Source organism: Anastrepha ludens, chromosome 5, assembly GCF_028408465.1.
Source record: "Anastrepha ludens isolate Willacy chromosome 5, idAnaLude1.1, whole genome shotgun sequence".
Lineage (NCBI taxonomy): Eukaryota > Metazoa > Arthropoda > Insecta > Diptera > Tephritidae > Anastrepha > Anastrepha ludens.
The window spans coordinates 3,223,514-3,250,558 of record NC_071501.1 but is presented as its reverse complement, the minus strand read 5'-3'; the positions used below and the strand labels follow the sequence as shown (position 1 = coordinate 3,250,558).

Here is a 27,045-nt window from a genome sequence, read left to right as displayed (position 1 = left end):
CGTTAATAGTGGAAAATAACATAAGGCAAATGACCACCACGACCACGCTTACAGGACAACATCCTTTTCATGAAATTCTCCATAACCGAATTGCAAAGTGGCTGCCCTATGTCCTCTATAGCTTCACGTATTCTATCTTTGAGGTCTTGAATCGACCCTGGGCTGTTGGTGTAGACCTTCTCTTTCACGTGGCTCCAAGCAAAAAAGTCACAAGGTGCTAAACCACAAGATTTCGGTGGCCGATTGTGATCACCTCTTCGAGAGAAAACATGGTCCGGAAACTTTTCCCGTAAAGATCGTTGCTTGTGTGTCCAGATCTATAGCATCCATTCCGGTCATAAAAAATCGGTCATCATCTTCCGATAGCGCAATCCTTTCACCTGTAACACCTGTTATTGGAAAACCCTTATATGAGTTTTCTCGTTTTGTTCCAGTTGTACTCAATTGTATTCAGTTTCGTTCTATTCCACTGTAAGAGCCTGCCTCATAAATAATAATTTGTAGCTGGTACTGATTTAATTTGTGCTTAAAGAGTTTCTATATATCTATATATATATATATGTATATATTAGGCCGGGTCGATTTGTGGGGAGGCAAAAAAAATCGCCCATTGCTCTGTGAAAATCATATTCTAGGGATCAAAATAAGGAACTTTGCCGAAGGAGCCATACCTCTAAAACGAATTCTGATGTCCCCCAATTTGGGTCGAACTTTTTAGTTTCTTTTCTCATGTAAAGGCCAAAAATGGTGATATTTTCAAATGATTGTATGGGGAACCCCCCAGGGGAGTTCCAGGGGGTGTGCCACTGGCATGGGTGGATCGGCCGTCCAAAGTTAGTGGGGGTCGGTCATACATTTGACTCGATTGGAGCACTCTAAATGGGTCAAAGTGGGATTTTTCGTTCGACCCAAATTGGGGGACATCAGAATTAGATTTTTAAATCGACCCGCCCTAGTATATATATATAATGGGAACGTGCACCCGTTTTGGCCCTCGTTTTGCCGAACTCCACCCCATATTTGTGGCGTGCGTCACGTTGTGCGTGATATTGTTGCACAGAGCTTCTATACTAGTTTTATTTTTTCGTTCTATGCTATTCTGTTGCGTTCCATAGCATTTCTTTCATTCAATTGAAATACATTTTGATCTTTTTTCATTACGCACTGTTCTATTTCGATTAATTCTTCTATCGATTCGCATTCCTGGTTTATTTTTACCATATTACGATGTCAATGCATTCTCTTTCGTTTCATTTCATACCTTTTGCATTACTTGGAATTATATTATATTCCTATCGATTCCATTTCATTAAAAAGAAATAGATTTTATTTCAATTGCATGCATTTCAATTCTTTCTATTGCACTTCTGCCCGCCACTCCTTCTCTCAATATTTAAGGATTAAACATGAATTTTCCCTCCCTGTTATTTCACTGCTTTGCAATGCTTTCATTATCATACCATTCCATTTTTTTTTTTTTCAATATATTACTTCAGTATTAAATTACATTTTGGTTTCATTTTATTTCTATTTAAATCTACTCCACTCCATTGCCTTCTCTACCTTTTCAGCTTCATATATTGAAGATTTATTATTCCATTCCATTTCACTTTCTTTTCATTTATTTCATTTCAGTCCGGTTCATTCCATTTCGTTTCATTCCTTTCCACTGCAAACGTCCCCCTCCTTCTCAGTTTCAATGAACTGAAATTTTTCTCTCCTTCCCACTTCAATCCTCCACCTCCTTCTGAATTTCAATGAATTGAAGTTTTTCTCTGCTTTCAATTCCATCCCTTTTCTTTCAATAATTAGACTGATTCTTTCTCACTCCATTTCCTCATAATATTTGACTGTAGTTTACTCCATTTATCTCAATTTTCTTTACCATTTTCTCTAGAGACTTGGAAGGCAATGAGATCACCTCAATACACAAGGAAGCCTTTACGCCATTCTCCAAATTGGAAGACTTAAATTTGGGCAATAATATTTTTCCCGAACTGCCATCGGCCGGCTTGAATAAGTTGCTGCACCTAAAGACCTTCAATAACCCAAAACTTCGTGATTTCCCAGCGCCAGACACATTTCCGCGTATACAAACGCTCATACTTTCATACGCCTATCACTGCTGTCCCTTCATACCGTTGGTTGCAATGTCAGCTACAAAGAAACCACCATTGGTACAGGAGGCGGTGCTCTTTCCATCCGACTCCGAATTCGACATGAGCTTGTGGAACAACAGCATGATGGACATATGGCCGCAGTTACGTAAGTAAAAATTTTATAAAGCTCAATTCCAACCTAATTTTCGGAGCTACGGAGGTAACGCAAAGTTTGTTCTTTCTTCCAGAAAATCTCAGTAAAAAGTTTGGAAACCAAATGCACGATATCTGGGATAACTTTGGTCAGGATTTCAATTATCCAGGCAATATTCCCACCTACGTCGAGGAATACTTCGAGGAGGATGGCACAGGCACCACGACTAGTTCAGCTGGTGTGGCCAGCAGTTTTGCCGGTTTTAGCACGGGCCTCTTCGGCACTATAGATACCGACATAGCACCTGGCTCCATACAATGCCTACCTATGCCTGGTCCTTTCCTGCCCTGCGCTGACCTTTTCGATTGGTGGACTTTGCGCTGTGGCGTTTGGGTGGTCTTCCTGCTAGCTCTGTTGGGTAATGGCACTGTCGTTATAGTGCTGATGTTCTCGCGTTCCAAAATGGATGTGCCGCGTTTTCTGGTGTGCAATCTGGCTGCAGCTGATTTCTTCATGGGCATCTATCTTGGCATACTTGCTATTGTGGATGCCTCCACATTGGGAGAATTTCGCATGTTCGCCATTCCCTGGCAGATGTCGCTGATGTGTCAGTTCGCCGGGTTTTTGGCAGTGCTCTCATCGGAGTTATCGGTGTACACATTGGCGGTGATTACTTTGGAACGCAATTACGCCATAACCCACGCAATACATTTGAACAAGCGGCTGTCCTTGCGTCAAGCCGCATACATCATGGCCGTTGGATGGACGTTTGCGCTGATCATGGCCGCCTTACCTCTGGCAGGTGTTTCAGATTATCGCAAGTTTGCCGTTTGCTTACCATTCGAGACGACCACTGGTGTAGCCAGTTTGACTTATGTCATTGCGCTTATGTTTATCAATGGATGTGCATTTGTGACACTTATGGGCTGCTATCTAAAGATGTATTGGGCCATACGTGGCTCACAGGCCTGGAATACCAATGATTCGCGCATTGCAAAACGTATGGCACTACTTGTTTTCACAGATTTCCTTTGTTGGTCGCCCATTGCTTTCTTCTCCATAACTGCCATCTTTGGACTGCAACTGATCTCGCTGGAGCAAGCCAAGATATTCACGGTATTCGTGCTGCCATTGAACTCCTGCTGCAATCCCTTTCTGTATGCTATCATGACAAAACAGTTCAAGAAGGATTGCATCACCCTTTGCAAACATTTCGAGGAAACGCGCGTAACGCGTGGTGGCGCTGCTGCTGCTGGCACAACACTGCCGGGTGGACTCGGTCGTCGAGGTGGTGTGCGCGTGCCTAAAGAACTGCCACCTTTGCTACCCGCAGCACATCCGCCCGGCTGCCGCTGTTTGCGCATGATGCCAAACGAGATGCCCAATTGGCACAAGCTACAAGAGCGTGAGCGCGTGCACAACACATGGACAAGAAGTACATGGCATCGCCTGACCAACTGTTGTCACTGCGCGGATGCGGACGATGGCGATGACGACGATATGTTGACACAGGGGACGCGTCATCTCGGTGGTCGTCGTCAACGTAAGACGCATAAGGCAAATAATCGTCATACGCGTACGCGTTCGCACAATGCCAATACTGATCCATACCTCTACCAATTTGCTGAGCTGAAACAGAAGCAGAAGCAGACACGCGCCAGTTCGATATCGAGTGAAAACTTCTGCTCGTCGCGTTCATCTAGTTGGCGGAATGGTCCACCGTCGGCGGGCGCCATGCCGCACACGTGCAATATACCTCTCAAGATGATGGATCCAAATCGTAGAAGGCATTCAGCGTGGTTGATAACGCGAAAAACGTCACAAGATTCCAATTTATCGAGCTCTCGAAACGACAGTTCAGCTTCGGCGACAACGGCAAGCACTTCAACGTTCCGTTTATCGCGTTCAAGTGCGGGCAGCACGACACCGCTACCGTCAATAATGGGTGAGCGTTATTTCGCTAGGTTCTATTCCATTTTATTCCGGCATGTTCCATTTCATACTTTCTCGAAGTATGCGCCTTCATTTCATACTCTTTTTCATACTAATTAGTTTAGCCCTTGTCTTTCTATTCCCTTCCTTTCTATTAAATTTGTATTCCATATATTTCATTTCGGTCCGCGTCATTCCAATCTATTATCTATAATTCCTTTTTGCTCTTATTCATTCATTTTCATTTCATTGCTTTTTACCCTATTTCATTCCATTAAATTCCATTTCGTCCTCTTCCATTCAATTCCACAGCCTTTCGTTCCACTCTTTTCCACTTCATGCCGCTTCGCTGTGTTTACTTTAGGTATTTACATTCCATTACATAATCTTAACCCTCTTCCGCTTTCTTTCTTACCCCTTAGCTCATAGCAGCAAATCGCAGCAACAACAACTACAGCAGCACTCCACTCTACCTTCTAAACCCCGTCTTGTGCGCCAGGAGGCAGTACAAGAGGAAGAAGACTCATCGCCACCGCGTCTTGGCGTGCGATTTTTGCCCACCATCCCATCGGCGGCCGATAGTTCCATAGTTATGGATGATGGCGATTCAGCTATGAATGTAGCCAGTGTGCTGGGTATGCCGCTGCCAGGCGCGGCGAGCGGTTTCTACACCGTACTGCATGCGCAGAGTGGCGGCGCTGCGAAAACGCTGCTCACCTCAGCGACTAGTCCGCAATTCGACAATTTGACAAAAGAAGAACATCCACCATGACACTTTTTTGGTTGGGCTGACGATGATCAGCAAAAGCAAAAACAAAAACGGAAACCACCAAAAAGTGATAACATAAAAAGTTGTATTAGTGAGGCATTTCTTTGACGGGCGTTCAGTATTCATATGTATGTAATATGAATATTACATAAGTAGTCAATTTGTACAGTAGTTGATAAAGTGAATGCTTGCAAATGTGTGAATGTATGCAGATTATTGCAGAAGTGCTTAAGAAAGTTTGAAAAGAAAAAAAGAAAATCTTTCGTAAGATTGTACAAATAAATAATTGCGTTAAGAAATGTATGTCCATGTATATGTATGTAGTTGTATGTGTATATGTGTGTGTGTATGGAAACGTGTTATAGGAAATAAGTATTTATTGTATGAAAATGAGTAAATATATACAGCTTCATGGCATCAGTGTGAAATAATGGAAAGTATAGTATGGAATCTTTTTTTCGTAGTTGTAATTAATTTTTTATACAATTGTACAAGAAACGAATTTAACCCTTTGCTGCCCTGAGAGTGGTTACAATTAGCACTGCTTTAATTTTTAAAATTTTCCAACTGCTTTTATTAAGCGGAAAATATAAATGAAGATCTGTAACTACAGGTATTTACAAGTAAATTCTTCTAGATATTATTTTCACCAAGCACTTCTTTCACCATCTTTCTTCCTTCACTTTCTCCCTTAGTATGTCTTGTGGTCTCAACCTGCTATAGCCAAAGGTCTTCTAGATTCTCTACAAAGTCTTCTAGATTCTCTTCTACATTCTTTCACTCCAGGGAACAAACGCGCTAAGCTTCAACACGAAATGAAAAACAAGCATAGAGAACAAAAATCTTAAATCATGACTCTACCAGCGCATATTCGCTCGCCCTTCATAGCGACAATTCGAATTTTCACGATTTGAAGGAGTGACTCTGGGTTGCACAATGATTCTAACGATGATTTATAAAGGATATAGCCTGTTTGATATGGCTTTATATGCCATGAACCTCATCACTGAACTCAATCTGAAGTGGCAGACGATAAATTTTCCTTTCGAATTTATATATTTATAATTTGTAAAAATAGCTGAAATCGCCTCAAAGATTAAGCGCGCTGCAACAAATGGAAAATACGAATTAGTTTTCTTATGGGAATGATTCCGACTTGATGTCGCATATTTCAAGCGCGCCCTTTGCGGTTCATGCGGTTCAAGTCGTCTTAAAAGTCAAGGCCGCAAGTCTGGCGGGCAGATGTCATTAAGAAAAACTAAATGTTCAACACTTACAATGTTATATAAACATGACGCTACATATTTGCTTTGAATCACTAAGAGAGAAGTAAATCCGAAAAGGTATATTTGATCTGCCTAGCTGGTACTCACATCAGAGAAATCTCATCGCAAAAGGTTCAAATTTTTTCCGGCTTTAATTAAATGTATATGAAGAGTTAATTCATAAAGCGAATTAGTAATGGGACTACTGTAGAGTCACCGCGTCTACATATATTTTGGTGCTAGCGCTTTGCTGGAGTGGTACTTTTCCCTGATTTGCTGTATGTATTTGAATAGAACTCGAAGAGTTATGGGAATCCCATTTAGGATTTTTTTCATTAAAAATTACCAAAACAGCCATTTTTTTCTTTTTCTATTTATTTTTTTGCACAAACATTTTTATTTTTGCTAAGACCAGTTTTTTAAGTATGTTTTATCTCAACAAAAATTTGTGAAAAATGGCAAAATAACTGAAATTTCCGAATTTCCAAGCCAAAGTTCTGAGCAACAACTATTTTTTAAAACATTTTTTTTTAGTATTCTATAAAATTATTATTTTTTTTGTAAAAAATAGAGTATATTTCACTTCAAACATTTTCAACAGTGAATAAATCTTAAAACTCAAAAATTTTTTTAAAAATTGTTTTAGTTTACTTCTTACAGGGAGATTCAATAAGGTCACAGATTTACTCTTATGAATAAAACACCGATTGTGTGTTTTGCCGAGTTTCTCCTCCTATTTGCGGTATCTTGATGTTGTACTATCTTGATGTTGTACTATGACATTTATATTTACCTGAATTATAAATAGTGACACATTTTTCTACTTCCAGTGATCTGGAAACAAAGGACGCGCATATCAAACTTTTTGTCATAGTTTTGGGTTATATGTCATTCATAACGTGTATAACTTCGTTCTTTAGCTCCGGAACCTTTTCGGGCTTATTGGCATAGAAAAAAGTCTTATGGCGTTAAATTTCAAGAGTTTGGCGGCCTTTTGACTTCGTTATTTCGTGAGATAATGCGTCCTGGGAGCTCCGTTGCCATTGTTTCGAGTGTTGTGTGGCAAGTGGCACCGTCCTGTTGAAACACATACTGTCCAAGTCCATGCCATCTGATTCAGGTCATAGAAAGGTCAATTCAGGACATTGCTATCATATTACGATAGCGTTCAATATATACCGATGGTGCGATGTCTTCGCTAGTCAAAAAACCATATCAAACTGTGGCTGGTTGTGAGTGCAGTTGATTATTGAATGACTTGACTTGACTATCAAATAATTATTATCTTGAGGATGTCCTTTGAAGGGTCTATACAGTTCAATTCAATGTCTCGAATTCTCAGCGTGGACGGAGGCAAGCTATGTAGTGGTTATTCATCTAATACAGTTTTTCATCTGCAGCCATCTTCAGTCATATTCAGATACATTTACACTTTCCTGATACTCAATAGCTCGTAGTTACTTGCATTCAATTAGACGTACATACATAGATATCGCTCATTTGCTGTAAGAGAGCCGACAAATAACAAAAAAAAAAAGGTATGCAGGAATAACCTCGAAATGAAGCGATACCTATTCTGCGTAACCCAGAAGATGAAATTTTGCTTAAAGAGGCATGATGAATTTAAAATAAAAAAATAAAACTTGGAAGCTTTTTCTCTAAGTTTTAGTTTTTTTGTTCGTCGATACTCTTGCAACAAGTGAGCGGTAATTAAATTAAAAAAAATCAGTGGAATATTTATAACAAACTATGCAAATCTAAACATGTTTTTCTTGTCCACTCTTATACTTATTTTCTCCCCCAAAAAATTAAGTTTATAAAAATACTCAGTTCCATGTGTTAATGCACCCCATTTTCGAAGCTTTGTTCAGATGTTGTATGTATTTTAGTATTAAGTATGAATGTAATTATGTTAAAAAATATTAATTCTAATGTGATAACATTTCTATGCTGTAATCACTTGTAAGCAAATGTAACAATAATATACGTAAAATAAATATTAATATACCATAAAATGTATTAATGTGCCAAGATCAAATGCCTGTGGTTTTCATGTTTTATCAGAGTGAGTAGCTGCATGCACTTGAAAGTAAGGCCAGCAGTAAATTCATTATTTCATTTTCAAGTTCAAGGTCCAAGGCATCCGGTGGTGATTATACGGGTAAAACTAATGAGGGAAATTGATAAATTCTAAGGAAAAGTCCTTGAATAGTTACGGAAAAATTAGAAAGTATAGTAAATAATATAGTTAGTGTGTTTTTTAAAAGCGGCACACAAATTTTGTATATAAGCCCACGCTCTTCTTTGTCAATGTGAAAATGTCACTTAAAGCTAATATTTTTATTATTGCCAAGTTCACGAGCAGCGGCTTGAAATGTTTGAAAATTGTTTACGAAATTCGGAGTTGGTGGTTGCAGCTCTTTCAAAAACCTTTTGTCTACGTTGTGTTAAATTTTGGTTAAAGGTTTAGCCCCCACTCTTACTACATAAAAAGCGCAAAATTTTCATTAGAAAGTTAAATGATAGTATCGAACGAGTTTGACTGCCAGCGTTGTGGCCGATAAGTGTGGGAGGATGGTGAAAAAGTAACTTCAAAATACTGGTACTGGTGGCTGTATGAAAGATATCAAAGATGTCTCGCAGAGTATTGATCATGCAATTTGATTACCCTAATTAAGCTTATTCTCGTTGCCAAGGTGAAAAATAGTTCTTTTGCTGTGTTTTGTTTGTTCCATTCAGTTGTGAGTTATAGCAAATTTGATAAAACAGAAAAAACTCCATGGGCTTGGTTGGTAAGTTTTAATGCAACCTCCACATATTGCGGACGTGGCACCTAGCGATTACTACCTCTTTTTCTTATTGCAAAACTTCCTGAATAATAGAGATTAGATTAGATTAGAGAAGATTGAGAAAATCGATTACTAAAGTTTTTCTCCAATAAGGACCAAGACTTCTATGAAAGGCATTATGAAGCTGCACTTAAAATGACAACAAATTCTACAACAAAACGGTGCTTATTCCATCCAAATCGGACAATCCGAAAAATCTAAATAAAATTTGGGATTTCTAATACATTTCGCAAAATTAATTGGATTTTCTTTCTAATGTAATTATCAAAAACTGGTTATTAATATTAGCTTTAAGTAGTGATTAAAAACTTTGCTGATTGGCAAACGTACAAATAAATAAGCAAATAAGCTCCGGAGTACGATTTGGGGATGTTTTCCTGATTATGGAGTAAGAAAAATAATAGCACTCGCAGGCAAACCAATTTCCTAGTTTGTCTTCATCATCATCATCATCATTTAGCTTTACAATTCCGGGTGACTTTAGGGCTTCTCTGCGATATTCCTATAGGCCTCTCTGTCTCTTGCTAGATATTTCCTGGTTTGCTAAATGTGAATGAAGATGTGATAATTACTGAAAGCAAACATCCAATTGGAGAGAATTTCACTCTGAAACAGTAGAATCTAACTATTCACAAAGCCAAAAGTGTTACAAAAATTATTTAGGTTAAGAGAACATCAACACTTTGGAGTAGTCACCTGAAAGCGCAGAATCACGTGCTGCTTACTCTAATTGTAAAGGCGAAGCTGAGTTCCTTAAAATTTCTCAAAAATTATTGCAAATATTCGTAGGCTTACCACAAATTTTGATAGACCTGATTGAAAAAAAAAAACGAAATTGAACTACCTCAGCGGCAAGTGGAGAAATAAAAGCAAAACTGTTTCAGCAAACAGAAAACAAAAATTCCACTTGACGGCAGTGCCTTCTGCAAATAGTATTGGCGTCTGTGAATTTCACATTTCTCGAAAAGTAAAAAGAGAAGTAGATTAAGAGTAGGGTGTTGCAATTATGACTTTCTTGCTATATTGATCGGCGCGTACATTTGGCATTAAAGTACTCGCAATGGGGAAAAATGGCAAGCAAGTCACAACAATTTTAAAAACCCTTAATTCACCCTCGTACTCCAATATGATTAAGCAATATTTATGTATTTAATCTGCTCTTCAACTGCTTCACTTGCGAATACCATCAATGAATGAATAAATCAGCATAAAGTTGTTGAGTATGCACGCAGACACACATATATGTATATGTAGCAAAACAAAGGAAGTCCCTATCACCGATATTCAGATGCGTGTATTGTGCCATAATTAGACCACTTCTTGCATGAAGAAATACGCATTTTAATTTATCTTCGAACCATGGCGATCCTCGTTTTGATGTTCCGCTGCGAGCTACGCGCTACGTATAAGACTTACAAATGTCGCGGTTTATATTTACTTGCACATACATATTTATATGTATGAATGCGTCTGTCGCAAAAATGAGAGTGTACTATTTATGTGCGCATATATTTAGTCAGTGCTTTAAGGTTTGATATAAGAATTATTCAAATTCTTGTGTTATACTGACTGTGCACAATAATAGGAGTGTGACATATTGCACAGTTTTTGCTATTAATACATACTTTCTTTTATTTTTTTTCATAAAAAATATTTTACACCATAATAAAAACAACATAACTCACAGATTGAAATTTAAAAAAAAATTAAAACAAAAACACAAAAAATTTTTGTTAAAACCGCAAATCGCACTGTTTTTTGATAATTTTTTTTCTAAACGGTGTCTTGCACATAACGAACTCTCAACATTTTTTATATGGGGCAACTGTGCAAGGCCGCTAGCAGAAAAAATGATCTCAAAAATGAACGCAATTTTTCAACCGTCTCAAAGTTGCACTTTGTTGCACCAAAACTAATTGGACTATGAAACAATGTTTCCCAAACTTCTGAGAAATGGAAGGTGGCAGGTGTATATGGAAGAGTACGTATGACAATAAAAAAAATTACTTTCACATTGAGATGTATATGTTTTGCTTTGTAAGGACGTGCTAAAAAAATAATAGGTAAATTACATAAACCACTTAAACTCCAAAGATGTCAGATTGGGTCCGAAAAGGCCCACTGCGATGCCAGGTAAGTATAATTTACCGACAAACCGTCTTTACTTTCTTTAACTCTTAGTGCAGCTGAGGGCGTCAACGGGTTAACAACCTACTGATTCGAATCTAAATTGCTAATGAATCACAGCCTCGCATTTTACTTTTAAGCATTGCTAATATTTTTGAAATCCAGTCAGTTCATACAACGAGATGGTAACTGTGTTCGGAAATGCATTTTTTATATTCAGTGGACAAATGTGATTGAAAGCTTACTTTGTACATAGATGGCACTAGTTTTACTGCTTTCACCTCTTTTTCAGTGAGTACTAACCTTAAAATGGCAGCTGTTCAAATTTCATTCTAAAACTTGATGGGATAAATACCATTTAAGCAAAGCTTGGCTTGAAATTTCTTATTGGGGCTCCGTCTTGATGATTAAAAAATAATACGTGTTTTCTTCGTTAGGCCCGGGTCTTTTCAGTCTGAATAAAAAAAATAGCCACTAATTCGTACCGAAAAAGTTTATTTCATGAGAAAATCAGCGAATTCTTTGAAGCCTGCAATGGTATTTAGTTATTTAATTATATATGTAAATAGTACATAGTAAGACTAAGGTCTTTTAATAGTACTTCAACAATACCTATTATAAACAACTGAAATATTAAAAGACTATTTGAGAAGAGCATTTAGAGTGGCTCCAATCGCGTATCGATTTTGAAAATTGCGCCATTGAGCGTACAGATAAGATGCTTTTGCCATTTATTGAAGTATCTAAAAGGTAAAATTAGTTGTCTTTGCCTTTCGAAGATCATTCAATCAACGCATATGAAAGTATATACCATAACTACAATACAGGCGTGCTTTAAGTACTTCGAATGCTATTTGCACGTGGAAGTGGTTGGGGAAGGAAACAAGAAAATTTTTTTTTAAAGATAACAAAGAAGAGGTGCAGTGCTAGGATCTGGTTCTTATGGAAAATATGCACATCTCTTGTTTTATTTGGAAAATTTTCATTTTTGTAAGTACACCCATGTGCACATAATTAAGTACATTAACTTTTCCCAATATTTGCGGCTTTTATCATGACAAATGTTTTTCGTTAGTTTTTTATAAAAAATAAACATTACAGATCAAAATTACAAAATTTACAAAAATTTAATTTTAATTTTAATTTAAATTTAGTTATCAAAAATTTTCAACTTTTTAATCAGAATGTGTGGAAAAATTTCGGATAAGCAGTTTTATAGCCATAATCCATTTAATTCCAGTATCACAAAGTGGCACGGCGCTTCAAATTTGCATTGATTTTTTAATTATATTTTGTTTTTTGCATACGATGTTGAGTGTTTTCTTTTATTTAAGTGGCATCCAAATATGCGTGGGCTCGTTTCCATTTTTGGCATTTCGATTGGGGACTATGAAATGGAGACATTTCCCGATATTTGTTTGTTTACTATTATTTCATGGTTTATCAAGAACTTGTAAAGTGGACAAGCCCATTTTGTTTAAGTGAAAAAGGGCACCCACATTTCAGCGTCAAGAGAAAGTATACATCACATATTGACAAGTTTTGACTATTTATTTATTTATTTTTTAATTTCAACTATTATTTTATAAAATTACTGTTTATGATACAACAAAAAAAAGTATAATCCAAAGATTCGACGAATTTTCATTAAAATTTCAAACTTTTTAATCAAAGTTCCTGGAAAAATTTGCGGTATGTACTTTTACAATCCATTGAATTTCATTATGGCAAAGTGCAAGTTTCATGTGACTCTAAAATTAAGTTTATTTTTGACAAGTTTTTCTCCTGACGGTGCTGGGTGTTTTCCTCCATATGACGAATGCTAGACATTATTTTTTATGTGTACTTACTATATATTTTAATTTATTTGGGACGTAAGCACGCCAGTGGGCCGATTTACAATATTTTCATATTTTTCTCCACAAGGAAAACCATGCAAGGAAACAAAAGTGCACAAGTATTTGGAAAATTGGTATTTCGAGAATTTCTCAGAAGCAAATGTTTTACTAAGATTTCATAAATTGTTGCAATATTTTGCTTAATGGTTCTTAAAACAAAGCTTGACAGGCTGCATATGCCGCGGCGGCAGCAGCGATAAGTGAGGCTTTGTATTTATAGCTTTAGCAAATATAATTTATATGGAAGTTATCACTATGAGAACGGACGGATGTGTGTATGTCAATCAAATACGTGCGTATAAGTGTGTGTGTGTGCGTGTGTGCGTGAATATATGAAGGAACAGTTTCATTAATAAGACCATTCATTGTCGGGATTAAAACTAATTGTAGATTGGTATGTGTATAAATTACGTGTGTGTGTATATGTACGTATAGTTTGCAGATACGGGACAGCTACGACTTTAAATATATATTCAAATATATTCACTTGCATATATGTGTGTCTATGTATGTGTACACGTACATAGTTTTATGCCCATATCTGCATTGCTAATACTTTTTTTTATACTTGCATATGTGTGTGCTTATGTGTATGAGTTTGCCTGTACGTGTGTAGATCTACAAACCCATTTCTGCTAAATACATAACATGCGGCATAATATTTTTCCTTTCCTTTGAATGTCGCAATCAGTTGGATTTCGGATTTGACGTGAGCTGCATACTATTAACGGAAAACTAAGCTTTTAGAAATGCGATTGCCTACTTTGTGGATTTGCTTTATCCTTTGTGGGACCAGCGTCACGGCGCAATATTGCACAAAGGTTAAAGTTCAAGTGGTTAATGGCCGAAAAGAACTACGTAAAGTTCGGTTTTGCTGTGTTGGATTTAAGAAAGTTAACGGCGAATGCAAGCCTTATTGTCCAACGGGTTGTTTCAATGGCAAATGTGTCAAACCGGGCAAGTGCGAGTGCAATGCTGGCTACAAGAAATTCAATAACTATCGGTAGGTGCAAAACGAACGATCCATTAGCAGCAAAAGCTGGAGTGAATATAAACCTATAAATAGTGCGATGCCTTTGTAATATGTGAAAAGTAATTAAAAAAAAAAAACATGTGTATCCTTTTTTCCTATGCAAATTGTTTCGCACTATTTGTATTTGCTAAATTATTTTATACCACAAAGTAAAAATAGATGAAATATGTACCTATGTAAAGCTTCAATGTATCATAATTTGCTGGAAAAAGATAATAAGAAAATTTTTGAAACCAACTTTCTCGCCAACAGCTGCTTACCGCAATGTGACAACTGCAAGAATGGTTTTTGCAGTGCGCCGGGCAACTGCGTTTGTAATAGAGGCTATGCGCGGAACGCCACCGGTCAGTGTGCGCCCGTCTGTACACCAGCTTGCCGAAACGGTAATTGTGTTTCACCGGGCAAATGCGTTTGTTTGCCGGGCTACCAGCCCAATAGTGGAGGTAACTGTGAGCCGCAATGCAACGATTGTCAGAATGGCGACTGTGTCGCTCCCAATCAATGCGTCTGCAAAGCTGGCTACGAAAAAGATGCAACTGGTCAGTGCAAGCCAATCTGCCAGGATGGTTGCATTCATGGAATATGTCGTGCTCCAAATGTTTGCGAATGCGCGAGTGGTTACCAAAAATCTAGCAATAAAACATGCCAACCTTTTTGCTTGGATGAATGTATTAATGGATTTTGCGCTGCGCCGAATAGTTGTGAATGCTCTGTGGGCTATACAAAAGTATCCGCTAGTGTTTGTGAACCGTTTTGCATGACCAGTTGTGAGAATGGAAAATGTATTGCCCCTAATACCTGCGCTTGTGATAACGGGTACAAAATGGATGGTGAAAATTGCGTACCAGACTGCCCGGAAGGATGTCCAAACGGACGCTGTACATTGCCTTCATATTGTGAATGTAACAAAGGATATGCATTAAGCGTTACGAACGTTTGTGAGCCCGTCTGCTCTAACGCCTGCCCAAATGGTCGATGCGTAGCTCCGGAGACCTTCGAATGTCTCAAAGGATTCTCGATGACTGACCCGAATGTGTGTGAGCCTGTCTGCTCTAAAGGTTGTCCGAATGGCCGATGTGTAGCTCCGGAAAACTGCGAATGTCTCAAAGGATTCTCGATGGCTGACCCGAATGTTTGTGAGCCGGTCTGCTCTCACGGTTGTCCGAACGGTCTATGTGTAGCTCCGGAAGCTTGTGAATGTCTCAAAGGATTCTCGATGACTGACCCGAATATTTGTAAGCCTGTCTGCTCTAACGGTTGTCCGAATGGTCGTTGCATTGCTCCCGAAACCTGCGAATGTCTCAAAGGATTCTCGATGACTGACCCGAATATTTGTGAGCCTGTCTGCTCTAAAGGTTGTCCGAATGGCCGATGTGTAGCTCCGGAAACCTGCGAATGCCTCAAAGGATTCTCGATGGCTGACCCGAATGTTTGTGAGCCGGTCTGCTCTCACGGTTGTCCGAACGGTCTATGTGTAGCTCCGGAGACCTGCGAATGTCTCAAAGGATTCTCGATGACTGACCCGAATGTTTGTGAGCCTGTCTGCTCTAACGGTTGTCCGAATGGTCGTTGCATTGCTCCCGAAACCTGCGAATGTCTCAAAGGGTTCTCGATGACTGACCCGAATGTTTGTGAGCCTGTCTGCTCTAACGGCTGTCCGAGTGGTCGTTGCATTGCTCCCGAAACCTGCGAATGTCTCAAAGGATTCTCGATGACTGACCCGAATATTTGTGAGCCTGTCTGCTCTAACGGCTGTCCGAATGGTCGTTGCATTGCTCCCGAAACCTGCGAATGTCTCAAAGGGTTCTCGATGACTGACCCGAATATTTGTGAGCCTGTCTGCTCTAACGGTTGTCCGAATGGTCGTTGCATTGCTCCCGAAACCTGCGAATGTCTCAAAGGATTCTCGATGACTGACCCGAATATTTGTGAGCCTGTCTGCTCTAACGGTTGTCCGAATGGTCGTTGCATTGCTCCCGAAACCTGCGAATGTCTCAAAGGATTCTCGATGACTGACCCGAATGTTTGTGAGCCTGTCTGCTCTAACGGCTGTCCGAATGGTCGATGTGTAGCTCCGGAGACCTGCGAATGTCTCAAAGGATTCTCGATGACTGACCCGAATGTTTGTGAGCCTGTCTGCTCTAACGGTTGTCCGAATGGCCAATGTGTAGCTCCGGAAACCTGCGAATGTCTCAAAGGATTCTCGGTGGCTGACTTGAATATTTGTGAGCCTGTCTGCTCTAACGGTTGTCCGAATGGCCAATGCATAGCTCCGGAAGCTTGTGAATGTCTCAAAGGATTCTCGATGACTGACCCGAATATTTGTGAGCCTGTCTGCTCTAACGGTTGTCCGAATGGTCGTTGCATTGCTCCCGAAACCTGCGAATGTCTCAAAGGATTCTCGATGACTGACCCGAATATTTGTGAGCCTGTCTGCTCTAACGGTTGTTCGAATGGTCGTTGCATTGCTCCCGAAACCTGCGAATGTCTCAAAGGATTCTCGATGACTGACCCGAATATTTGTGAGCCTGTCTGCTCTAACGGTTGTCCGAATGGTCGTTGCGTTGCTCCTGAAACCTGCGAATGTCTCAAAGGATTCTCGGTGGCTGACTTGAATATTTGTGAGCCTGTCTGCTCTAACGGTTGTCCGAATGGCCAATGCATAGCTCCGGAAGCTTGTGAATGTCTCAAAGGATTCTCGATGACTGACCCGAATGTTTGTGAGCCTGTCTGCTCTAACGGCTGTCCGAATGGTCGATGTGCAGCTCCGGAAACCTGCGAATGTCTCAAAGGATTCTCGATGACTGACCCGAATGTTTGTGAGCCTGTCTGCTCTAACGGTTGTCCGAATGGTCGATGTGCAGCTCCGGAAACCTGCGAATGTCACAAAGGATTCTCGATGGCTGACCCGAATATTTGTGAGCCTGTCTGCTCTAACGGTTGTCCGAATGGTCAATGCATAGCTCCGGAAGCTTGTGAATGTCACAAAGGATTCTCGATGACTGACCCGAATGTTTGTGAGCCTGTCTGCTCTAACGGTTGTCCGAATGGTCGTTGCATTGCTCCCGAAACCTGCGAATGTCACAAAGAATTCTCGATGACCGACCCGAATATATGTGAGTCTGTCTGCTCTAACGGTTGTCCGAATGGTCGTTGCATTGCTCCGGAGACCTGCGAATGTAATGACGGTTTCATAAAGACGGACTCGAATGCTTGTGAGCCTATCTGCTCGAATGGTTGCCCAAATGGTCAATGCGTAGCTCCCGAAACCTGCGCGTGTAGTAAAGGGTACTCAATGACTGACCTGAATGTTTGCCAGCCCATCTGCTCCAATAATTGTTCAAATGGACAGTGCATAGCTCCTGAGACATGTGTATGTAATAATGGTTTCTCGAAGATGGGTTCTAATGTTTGTACACCCATTTGCTCTACAACATGCGAGAATGGTCGGTGCATAGCGCCTGAGATTTGTAAATGTGACGCTGGATATATGAGTTCGACTCGAAACGAATGTGAACCTGTTTGTGGAGGGGATTGCGCCCCTGGAAGCTGCATTGCGCCAGGAATTTGCAAAGATAACTCTGACGACAGTTCAGCTGAAACCACTTCTACAATAAATCCCACTGAATCAGGTAGTGAAGTTATGAAGTCGACTACTGTGGGGAGAGCGGGTCGAATGTTTGCCGGCTTCGCCAATCCGTCCGACGAGGAGGATAGTGAAGAGGATAATAGCGATAACTCGGGAGATTTTAGTGGTACCGACATCGGATTCGAATTGAGATGCATTCGACGCTGTACAAACGGAACTTGCTACAAGAACGAATGCATCTGCGAGGAGGGTTACGTGCTGCAGGAGCACATTCATGAGGATATCTGTATTGCACGTTGCGGCGAATTGATTGGCAATAAGTACACTGGATGTGTGAATGGTTTTTGCAAGGAGCCCGATGTTTGCATCTGCTTCGAAGGATTTCAGCGATCTATAGCAAATGGGTTCAAATGTCTGCCGCCGCACAACGAAGAACAACAAGCGGCCGGGATTTTCAAATATCTACGGTTGTACCTTATTTTCGCAGCCTTGTCTTTGCCACTGGCTTTGTTAGTGTTGTACTTACTGTGCCATATAAGCTGCGAAAAGTCGTACAATGTAGCGAAAAGAGGTAATCTGGAGAGGTTATAAGAAGTTTAAATGCGAAATGATAATTTTTTTCATATATTCTGCTATTTACAGAGAACCAAGTGGGACTGGCGCATTTATCGCGTAACGTCGACATCATAAGAGTGCCTTAGTAAGGTAGAATTAGCTATATAAAATGCGCGTAGGTGCGTATGTATGTATGTAGTACGAATATCTCACATTTGATGCTTTAAAGTGATGACAGTGATCTTCAATTCTTTATTTTTGTGTATATAGTTAAAGAGGGATATATGGATATAAACACTTAGAGGTGATAAGGAAACGCAATATATTATATTTATATGTATGTATGGGTAAAGAGTAATTATACTTTTTAATGCATTTATTGAAATACATGGGGGTAGTGGGTATATTTTGAGTTTGTTATTTTGTTTAAAAAAAATATGAAAGCAAATTAATGAGAATTTCAAAAATATGGGAGTTCCTATAAATACATGGAAGAACGGAATGCGTGAAGCTGAATTATTATACAACAAATTTTATTCATAATAACATTCCAACAGATATATTAAGAATTGTTCTGCAATTGAATTTGTAATCGTATTATACAGACTAAGGACTCTAAAATTAATTGTCAATATAAATCACGGAATTTCGATTTTTTTACTGCACTCCGCTCTCCGTTATTTTTGGCATTTTATGTTTTCAAATTTAGACAAAATTGCTGAATTTGTTATTTTGTATGCTTTATCTATTCCTTTTATTTTTTTTCGTTTTCTAATTTTTTATTTAGAAAAAATTTATTTTAAGTTCAGTATTTTCGAAGTTGATTATAGCAGGTAATTTCGGGATTTTTTACAGTAGTCTTTTGCGGAATTTTCAATTTATTTTTGATAAATAATTTCAGCACGTCGTATTTTATTCACGAAAATTTATTTTTTTTTTGAAGTTTTTACTTTTTTAAAATTTAGGGATTTTCGAAGATTTTTTTTATATTTCGAAAACCGTATTAAAAGGACCTAATTTTGTTTTACATTTTGGGTTTTGCGGAATTTTCAATTTCCTTCTCATTCAATATTTGAGGCGCCTCATATTTTGTGATACAGCAAAATTCTTGGATATTCCCAATACCATTTTTCCTGGACTTAATATTTTGCTAAAATTTCGTATTTATGCCTTCTTCGTATTGTACTTTTGGGAATTAATATATTTTTATTTGAAAAATTGCTTTGGAATTTCAGAATTTTCGAAATACGAAAACATTCATTTATTTTTAATGCATTCTTCATATAGAATTTTCGGGAATTAACACTAGTTCAGAGGTTCGAGATTTTATATTTTTAAATTCATCCTTCATCCACTAAATTTTTCCTACTTTTTACGGAAGTTAATACATTTTTTAATTGTGGGTTTTTTTTTTTGGAAATTCCCGGATTTTCGAAGTTTTTTACTATATTCTGAAAACCGTATTAAAAGGACTTAAAATTATTTTTTTTAGTTTTTTAATTCAGAAAAATTCCAGGATACGCGAGAATTTAAATTTATTTCTAATTCAGTATTTTCGGATAATATTTTCATGAATTTCATAATATTTTCAATACAAATATTTGTTTTCAATTGATCTTCATTTCTCAAATTATTATAGGAATCCCGAATTAATACCGTTTTTCAGGACTAAAAAATTTTTTAAACTGCATTTATTGGCGATCATCTTCGAAATTCTGGCGTTTTATGATTTTTAATGCACTCTCGGTAGATAGGCTCATTCCTTTTTCCGGGGCAATATAAAATATAAGTAAATATATCTTCTAAATTCAGCAAAAGTGGTTTTTATTAGCTATGTAAGCATTTAAACATATCCGAAAGTAAAAAAATTAGAAATGTATTAAATTAACAAAAAAATATTCTTTAGCAAGAAATGAGTAATGATTTATTTGTTGGTGTATGTATTTATTTAATTTTAAAAGGCTATGTATTTATGAAATATTCCTTTTAAGACCTTTTTTTTATTTTATTTTATTTTCAAGTAAGCAATAAATAAAGGTTTTTTTTTTACTTTTTTTCATAAAGTTAAAATATATTATATTTTCTTGTATACATCAACTGTAAATTATAAAATTTTTGAATATCACATCGACGCTTGTCGCGCTGACTTTGCTTCACAGCTGTAAATTTTATCGAATTGTCTGTCTATGTATGAGTGTGTAACTAAAATTTACGATACTTCGCTCCAAAGTTCAACTCTCGTCTTCTTCCTGCATGTTGAGACCATCTTCTGCGCCTGCGCCGGGCATTACTACGCCGAATGTTGGATTTTCTATCAAGCGCACGCCATGTTTCTCCCGGAAACGCCTGCGCGCATATTCCCGATAAACCAGCACCAAAGCCAGTGCACACAAAGCTATCAGCAACAAAGACATTGCACCGATGGTCCAGCGTGAAACCGAGACTCCACTAGAAAGGTCGAATAGCACTAATTCATTAAACATAGCAGATTTTTTGAAATAATAATAATAATAAATGATATTTTTCTGATTTTAAAAATAACTAAGTTTTTAAAGATATTTTGAATTTCATTTTTCTTTACCTCAACACCAGGTGATCCTCTATAGACCCCAACTCTGATACGCATGCGCCACGCCGCTCATTATAGAACTTCCCCTGCACACACTGGCATATACCATTGACATCACATTTTCCACCCAAACAGTTCCATTCGTTGCAATAAGCCACACACACTGGCAGATCGGTGTCGTTGCTGAGTGTGAGACGATAGCCCAGATCACAACTGCATGCGTTTGGCCCAATACACCTGCCATGGCCACAGTTCTGATCGCATATCGGCGCACACTCTGTGCGACTACCGTTGAGAAAGTCGTATCCTTCCAAGCAAACGCACTCATCTGGCCTCATGCACTCGGCATTGATGCAAGTGTCTCTACAGATTGCCCGACAACGATGCGGTTCGCTAGAGTTCATCACGCGATAACCATCGCTACATTGGCACTTATTAGGCGCCACACACATGCCATTCTCACACGATGGCCGGCAATGAGCGATGCAGAGGCTGCTGTGACGCGTTTCCTCATATCCGCTCCAGCATTCGCACATATCCGGTTCAACACAATTACTGTTGATACATGCCGGCAGGCAAATGGGATCGCAGATCGCGTTCGAGCCTTTGCGTAGCCGGAAACCTTCATAGCAGCGGCATACACCGCCCGCCACACAAATGCTATTGACGCACTTTTGGGCACAGTGCGGCTCGCAACGTCCCGTCAACCATTTCTTGGAGTAACCTTCTTCGCACTGACAAATACCCGGCGCAATGCATTGACCATGCCCGCAGTCAAAATTGCAAACGGGCTCACACTCATGTGGGCGTTTTGTATTCGGGCGATATCCACTGAAACAGCGGCATGTGTCCGGGGCCGTGCAGGTGCCATGCACGCAAGAATGCGTGCAAACTGGTATGCAGAGGTAAAAAAGCAGCGATTGGTAACCGGGTAAGCAGCTGCACACACCTGGACTAACACAATTGCCATTCTTACAGCCACGCGGACAATGCGGCTCACACTCCGCGCGTGAACCATTCTTAAAAATGTAGCCCTCGTTGCAAGTGCATGTGTCCGGCGCAGAACAGTGTCCATTTATACACTCATCCTTACAAATTGGCTGACAGACATGCGCTTCCACTTGCTTGTACCCTTGGTGGCACTCGCAGCGTCCCGGTTCATTACAGAAGCCATTCTGACAGCCGCGTGCACAAGTCGGTTCACATTCTGAGCGCGAATTGTTGCGGTAGATATGCCCCTCCAGGCAGGTACACTGATTAGGCGCTGTGCAATGCGCATTCACGCACTTCTCCTTACAACTCGGCACACAGGCCAGTCCGAGTAGGTTGTAGTAGCCCAACTGGCATTTGCATACATTCGGTGCACTGCAGTACCCATTCGAACAACCGCCCTGGCATACAGGTTCACACTTGCCAAGCGTGCCCAAACGCAACTCAAAACCGCTATGACAGTCGCACTCGTTAGGCGCTTTGCAAATACCATTCTCGCATGGCTCCTCGCATACAGGTATACAGAGGCCTAGCGTTTCATTGCGCTCATAACCGAAATTGCAAGTACATTTTTCCGGCGAGTCACAGCGTCCGTTTGTGCAATCGATCAGACACTTAGTTTCACACTCGGTTATACTGCTGTTGATGAAACTGAAGCCCTCGTTGCAGGTGCAGGTGTCTGGCGCGATGCACTGCCCATTGATGCAGGGTTCACTACACTCCGGCTCGCAAATGGTGCTGTTCTTCTGGTTATTATAGCCGGCGTCACATAGGCACACATCTGGACGCACGCACTTGCCCGTCTTGCAGTCCGCGCACTTCGGCTGGCAATCACTATGGAAAAGCCTGTGATTAGCTATTGATTTGATTGAAATGGTCTAACTTACCCGCTTTTAGTTTCGCGAACGTACCCATCACAGCAAATCTCATCCGTATCCGTGTAGCTCTAAAATTATTTTATGACTAGAATTAATGGAAAACAGATCTTTCAATTTATTGGTTAAGTTCTTCACCTCTTTGACCGTACGCAGAACCAGTGGATTATAGTTGGGGGTGCAATTACTTGTACAGTTTGCATCTACCGGAAATTTTCGCATAGTCACCAGCGACACGCGTGTCTTGATTTGCCTGTGAAGCAAAAAAAGAATAGTAATTAATAAAGGGAACTAAAATGAATAGAAGGATGGAACTGCATATTGGTATTTAATACGGGGCACACCAGTTTTTGCATATACACATATCAGGTCAGTCCATAAGTTCGTGTGTTTTTTAAAGGTGGTTTTAAAATTAATAAAAAAGATGTTTAAAGTGTTTATTAATCAATAATATATTTTCCTTCATTATTTACAATGTCTTCCCAACGTTTAGGCAAATTTTTAAGTCCCTGCTCAAAAAATTGTTTGCCCTCGGAGCCAAAATACGCTTCGATATCCCTTTTTATAGCTTCTTTTGAGGAGTGGTTCTTGTTGCTCATATGGGATTGGAGTCCACGGAAAAGGTGATAATCACAAGGTGCAATATCCGGAGATATGGTGGATGCGGCATTAGCTCCCATCCGAGCTCGTTCAGCTTGCCTAGTGTTTGCCTTGCGGTATGAGGTCTTGCGTTGTCGTAGTGAAACAAAACTTTGCGCCTATTCACTAAAGACGGTCGATTTTTGTTAAGTGCCTCATTCAGCTGATTTGATAGCTGATGGGAACAATAATCAGCAGTTATCGTCTGGTTTAGCTCCAGAAGTTCAGAATAAACAATACCGGCCATATCCCACCAAGTAGACAGGATAATCTTCTTGGGGTGGAGGCCATCTCTAGGGGTCGGTTCTGGTGTTTCATCTTTATCTAACCATTGGCGTTTGCGAACAGGATTACTGTAAAGGACCCATTTTTCATCACCAGCAACGATACGGTTCAAAAAACTTTCATTTTCAAGCCGTTGCAGCAGCTGAGAACACACATTCACTCTCTGCTGAAGGTTGGCGACGGAAAGTCTATGCGGAACCCATTTTCCCAGCTTTGAAACCTTTCCCAACTGAACCAGGTGCCTGTGAACTGTTCCGTGCGATGAATTTAACCTCTGAGCTATCATATTGACTGTCGAATTTGGCTCAGCTTTCACGAGTTCGAGCAAGGCATCGCAGTTAAAGACTTCAGGACGACCAGCGCGCGGGGCATCCTCCACGTGCGTACACCCTTTTTGGGTGTTTGGCCGAGCTGCTCCTCCTATTTGTAGTGTGCGTCTTGATGTTGTTCCACAAATGGAGGGATCTACAGTTTCAAGCCAACTTCAAACGTGAAATGGATTTTTATGAGGTGCTTCTCCATGGTAGCAATACACGCGGAAGTTTGCCATTGTCTGCCGAATGGCAACTTCTATCAGAAAAACTGTTCCTATCATTTGGTGTTTTATGCCCCATTTTATTTTTTTCAAAAATGTGTCTAAGTTGATCCGATGAAAACGTTTTAGCAAAAAATTGTTCTCATCCTCTTAAAAATAAGTTGAAACTTTAAACAGGTTTTCCCCTAATGGCATTTTCTAACTTGTCCAATACATAAAAGTCTAATGATTAATTGACGGATCTTTTTTTATGCAAAAATTTGTATAAACAGCTGAAAGAAACCTCAATCTTCCAAATTCTATAGCGCCATTTTGTTATATAAAGGGTCAGTTTTTAGCTATTATCTTTTTCACAGTTGGTTTAAACAGCTGACGCACGTCTCGTGTTTTGTTTCACTGTCAAACATCTTCAGTTTGGTATATAATTTAACCATGAAACGTCTTACAAACGAACAAAGCTTGCAAATCATTGAGTTTTATTATAAAAATGCGTGTTCTGTTAAGAAAGTTTATCGCGCGCTTCTTCCATTTTATGGTCAGTTTAATCGATCCACTGAAGCGGCTATCAGAGCTATTGTGACTAAACTTAGAACCAAATTTACATTATTGGACATCAAACCACCAACACCCTTACGTAGACTGCGAACTGAAGAAGATATCGCAGCTGTATCGGCCAGTGTTAATGGTGACCATCAATCATCGATTCGTCGCCGTTCGCAGCACTTGGGCCTCTGTTACTCAACAACGTGGAAAATTTTGCGAAAGGATTTAGGTGTGAAGCCTTTCAAAATGCAGCTGGTGCAAGAATTGAAGCCGAACGACCTACCGCAACGCAGAATTTTTGGTGAATGGGCTCTTGGAAAGTTGGCCGAAGATCCACTTTTTTATCGAAAAATTGTGTTCAGCGACGAAGCTCCATTTTGGATCAATGGGTACGTAAATAAGCAGAATTGTCGATTTTGGAGTGAAGATCAGCCAGAAGAATTGCAATTTCATGAATTTTTCTGAATTTTACGTGTGTTTTTTTTTTTGAAAAACTTTCCTATAGCTCTTAAAAAATCACCCTTTATGTCTAAATACTTGTTTCCAATCCGTTTTCCACCGTTTTCCGTCTGAATAAAATACTAGAAAATACCCGCGCTGTTGGTTTTGCCTTTTCCAAAATTGATAAGGAAGCAAAGCGAATGGGTCTGGTGGTGATTTCGATGTTGTTAGAGATTACTTTTATTTAGTAACCAACATTAACGGTGTTATTATTATTATTAATTATGCCAGCCGTGAAATCCAACGGAGAATATCTCTTGCCAACAAGTGCTACTTTGGACTAAGTAGGCAAATGAGTAGTAAAGTCCTCGCTCGACGAACAATACTGGCACTCTACAAGGCTCTCATCATGCCCGTAAATTTTATAATTCCGATGGAAAAATTATACCATTTTTTTTATTTCGTTTTGAGGGTTATGGGAGAGTTATACCATTTATGTTTTTTTTACCCCTTACCGCATATGGGCCCATTAAAGGCATTTCAGTTCCGATTAAATTTTATTTCCAAATTAAGTAATACGATTCTGAATTCCGAATGGTAATCCAACCCTTTCGGCTACGGCGGCCGCTAAGTAATATAAAATAATTAAAAGAATTTTAGTCCATCAAATATATATTTAGCAATAATAAAACGGAAAAAAATTGCCTATGATTTTTGACATTTCGAATTAACCTCACTTTTGTGCAAGTGGGCGAAAAAACAGAATTAAAGTGCGAAGAGTTCATTCTTAAAACACCATAACAGAGTTAAACGTAGGTACTTTTTGGCGAAAAAAAAATATTTTCATGGAGTCGATATATTAATCTATCTGTCAACTGTTTTCTATACTTTACAACTAGTTTTTATAAATACTTATAATATGTATGGTTCCGTGAAAACCCAAAATATAAAACTTGTTCATTAAATTTCTTTCAATATGTTTTATTGATAATTAAGTAAACCTTTTTCCACATTGAAACAATTTTTCTTCAACGCTTTATTAATTCATGCAGTTAACCTTTTACACCAGACAGCAGTTAACATACACCAATGACTAAGTATATGTGGCATTTACATAGTTGGGTTTTCAACAGAATTTTCACTTGGCACTACTACTTTTTAATTTTCATGAAAATTCATATTTTATTCCCTTATTTGATTGCAACACTTACGGTACTTTTACAACGCATGCTGACACAATCACCACATGAAGCAGAAGACTTCCGTAAAACTGACAACTTCTATGTATTTTCATTATTACAATTTTTATTTTAATAATTTGCACCAATCACTTCAAGTTTTAAGCCTTTAGAATTGAGTTGCGTTGTCTGAATATTTTTGATTTAGCGCTCGAATTCTCAATTCCAATTAATTACTTTTAATTTCCATCAAACACTGCTTGCCATAATAGCCAACCACTTGCAGTCTTGCTGCTCCCTGCCTGAATGAGTAAATCTGTTTAATTGCTAAATTTAATGATACCCATTTGTAGGCGAGCTATACTAAGCGGCGACAATCTTTATCGGCTTATCAACGCTAAGAGGCGCAAGTTGAAGAAATATTAAAAAATAAAATCAGAAGAAGATGCGACTTTCCGTTGCATCTGCAGAGGGCAATAAATGCACAAAATTCATTGAACTCGGAAGGCGATGTAAGAGTGTTGCCTATACATATACGTATGTACTTCTATGCAAATGGGAAGATATGTGTAACTGATATTACATATGTGTATATATATAGTGTGGCGGCCGCCGTAGCCGAATGGGTTGGTGCGTGATTACCATTCGGAATTCACAGAGAGGTCGTTGGTTCGAATCTCGGTGGAAGCAAAATTAATAAAAACATTTTTCTAATAGCGG

General features: G+C 39.1%; 3 protein-coding genes across 3 annotated transcripts in view; 2 read left to right on the top strand and 1 right to left on the bottom strand.

Annotated features, from left to right (window-relative positions):
- The window catches only part of LOC128863964 (uncharacterized), a 101,394-nt gene extending 93,228 nt beyond the window's left edge, over positions 1–8,166 (top strand). The window contains exons 13-15 of the mRNA XM_054103403.1: positions 1,898–2,265; positions 2,348–4,198; positions 4,608–8,166. Of these exons, the coding sequence (XP_053959378.1) occupies positions 1,898–2,265; positions 2,348–4,198; positions 4,608–4,957 (2,569 nt within the window). The 3' untranslated portion in view covers positions 4,958–8,166. The remainder of the gene's footprint in view (positions 1–1,897; positions 2,266–2,347; positions 4,199–4,607) is intronic.
- Positions 8,167–13,798: 5,632 nt separating this feature from the next.
- On the top strand, positions 13,799–20,651 carry LOC128864091 (fibrillin-2). Its single transcript, XM_054103590.1, has 3 exons — positions 13,799–14,096; positions 14,379–18,286; positions 18,358–20,651. Exons 1-3 carry the CDS (start codon positions 13,843–13,845, stop codon positions 18,414–18,416), a joined length of 4,221 nt encoding a protein of 1,406 aa, XP_053959565.1. The 5' UTR covers positions 13,799–13,842; the 3' UTR covers positions 18,417–20,651.
- On the bottom strand, positions 20,502–26,592 carry LOC128864092 (cell death abnormality protein 1-like). The gene is made up of 5 exons (XM_054103591.1): positions 26,359–26,592; positions 22,843–22,957; positions 22,717–22,775; positions 20,852–22,663; positions 20,502–20,718 (listed from the first exon to the last, which is right to left on the bottom strand). The coding sequence occupies exons 1-5, from the start codon at positions 26,439–26,441 to the stop codon at positions 20,502–20,504; spliced, it is 2,286 nt and encodes a 761-aa protein (XP_053959566.1). The 5' UTR covers positions 26,442–26,592.
- Positions 26,593–27,045: the final 453 nt, after the last annotated feature.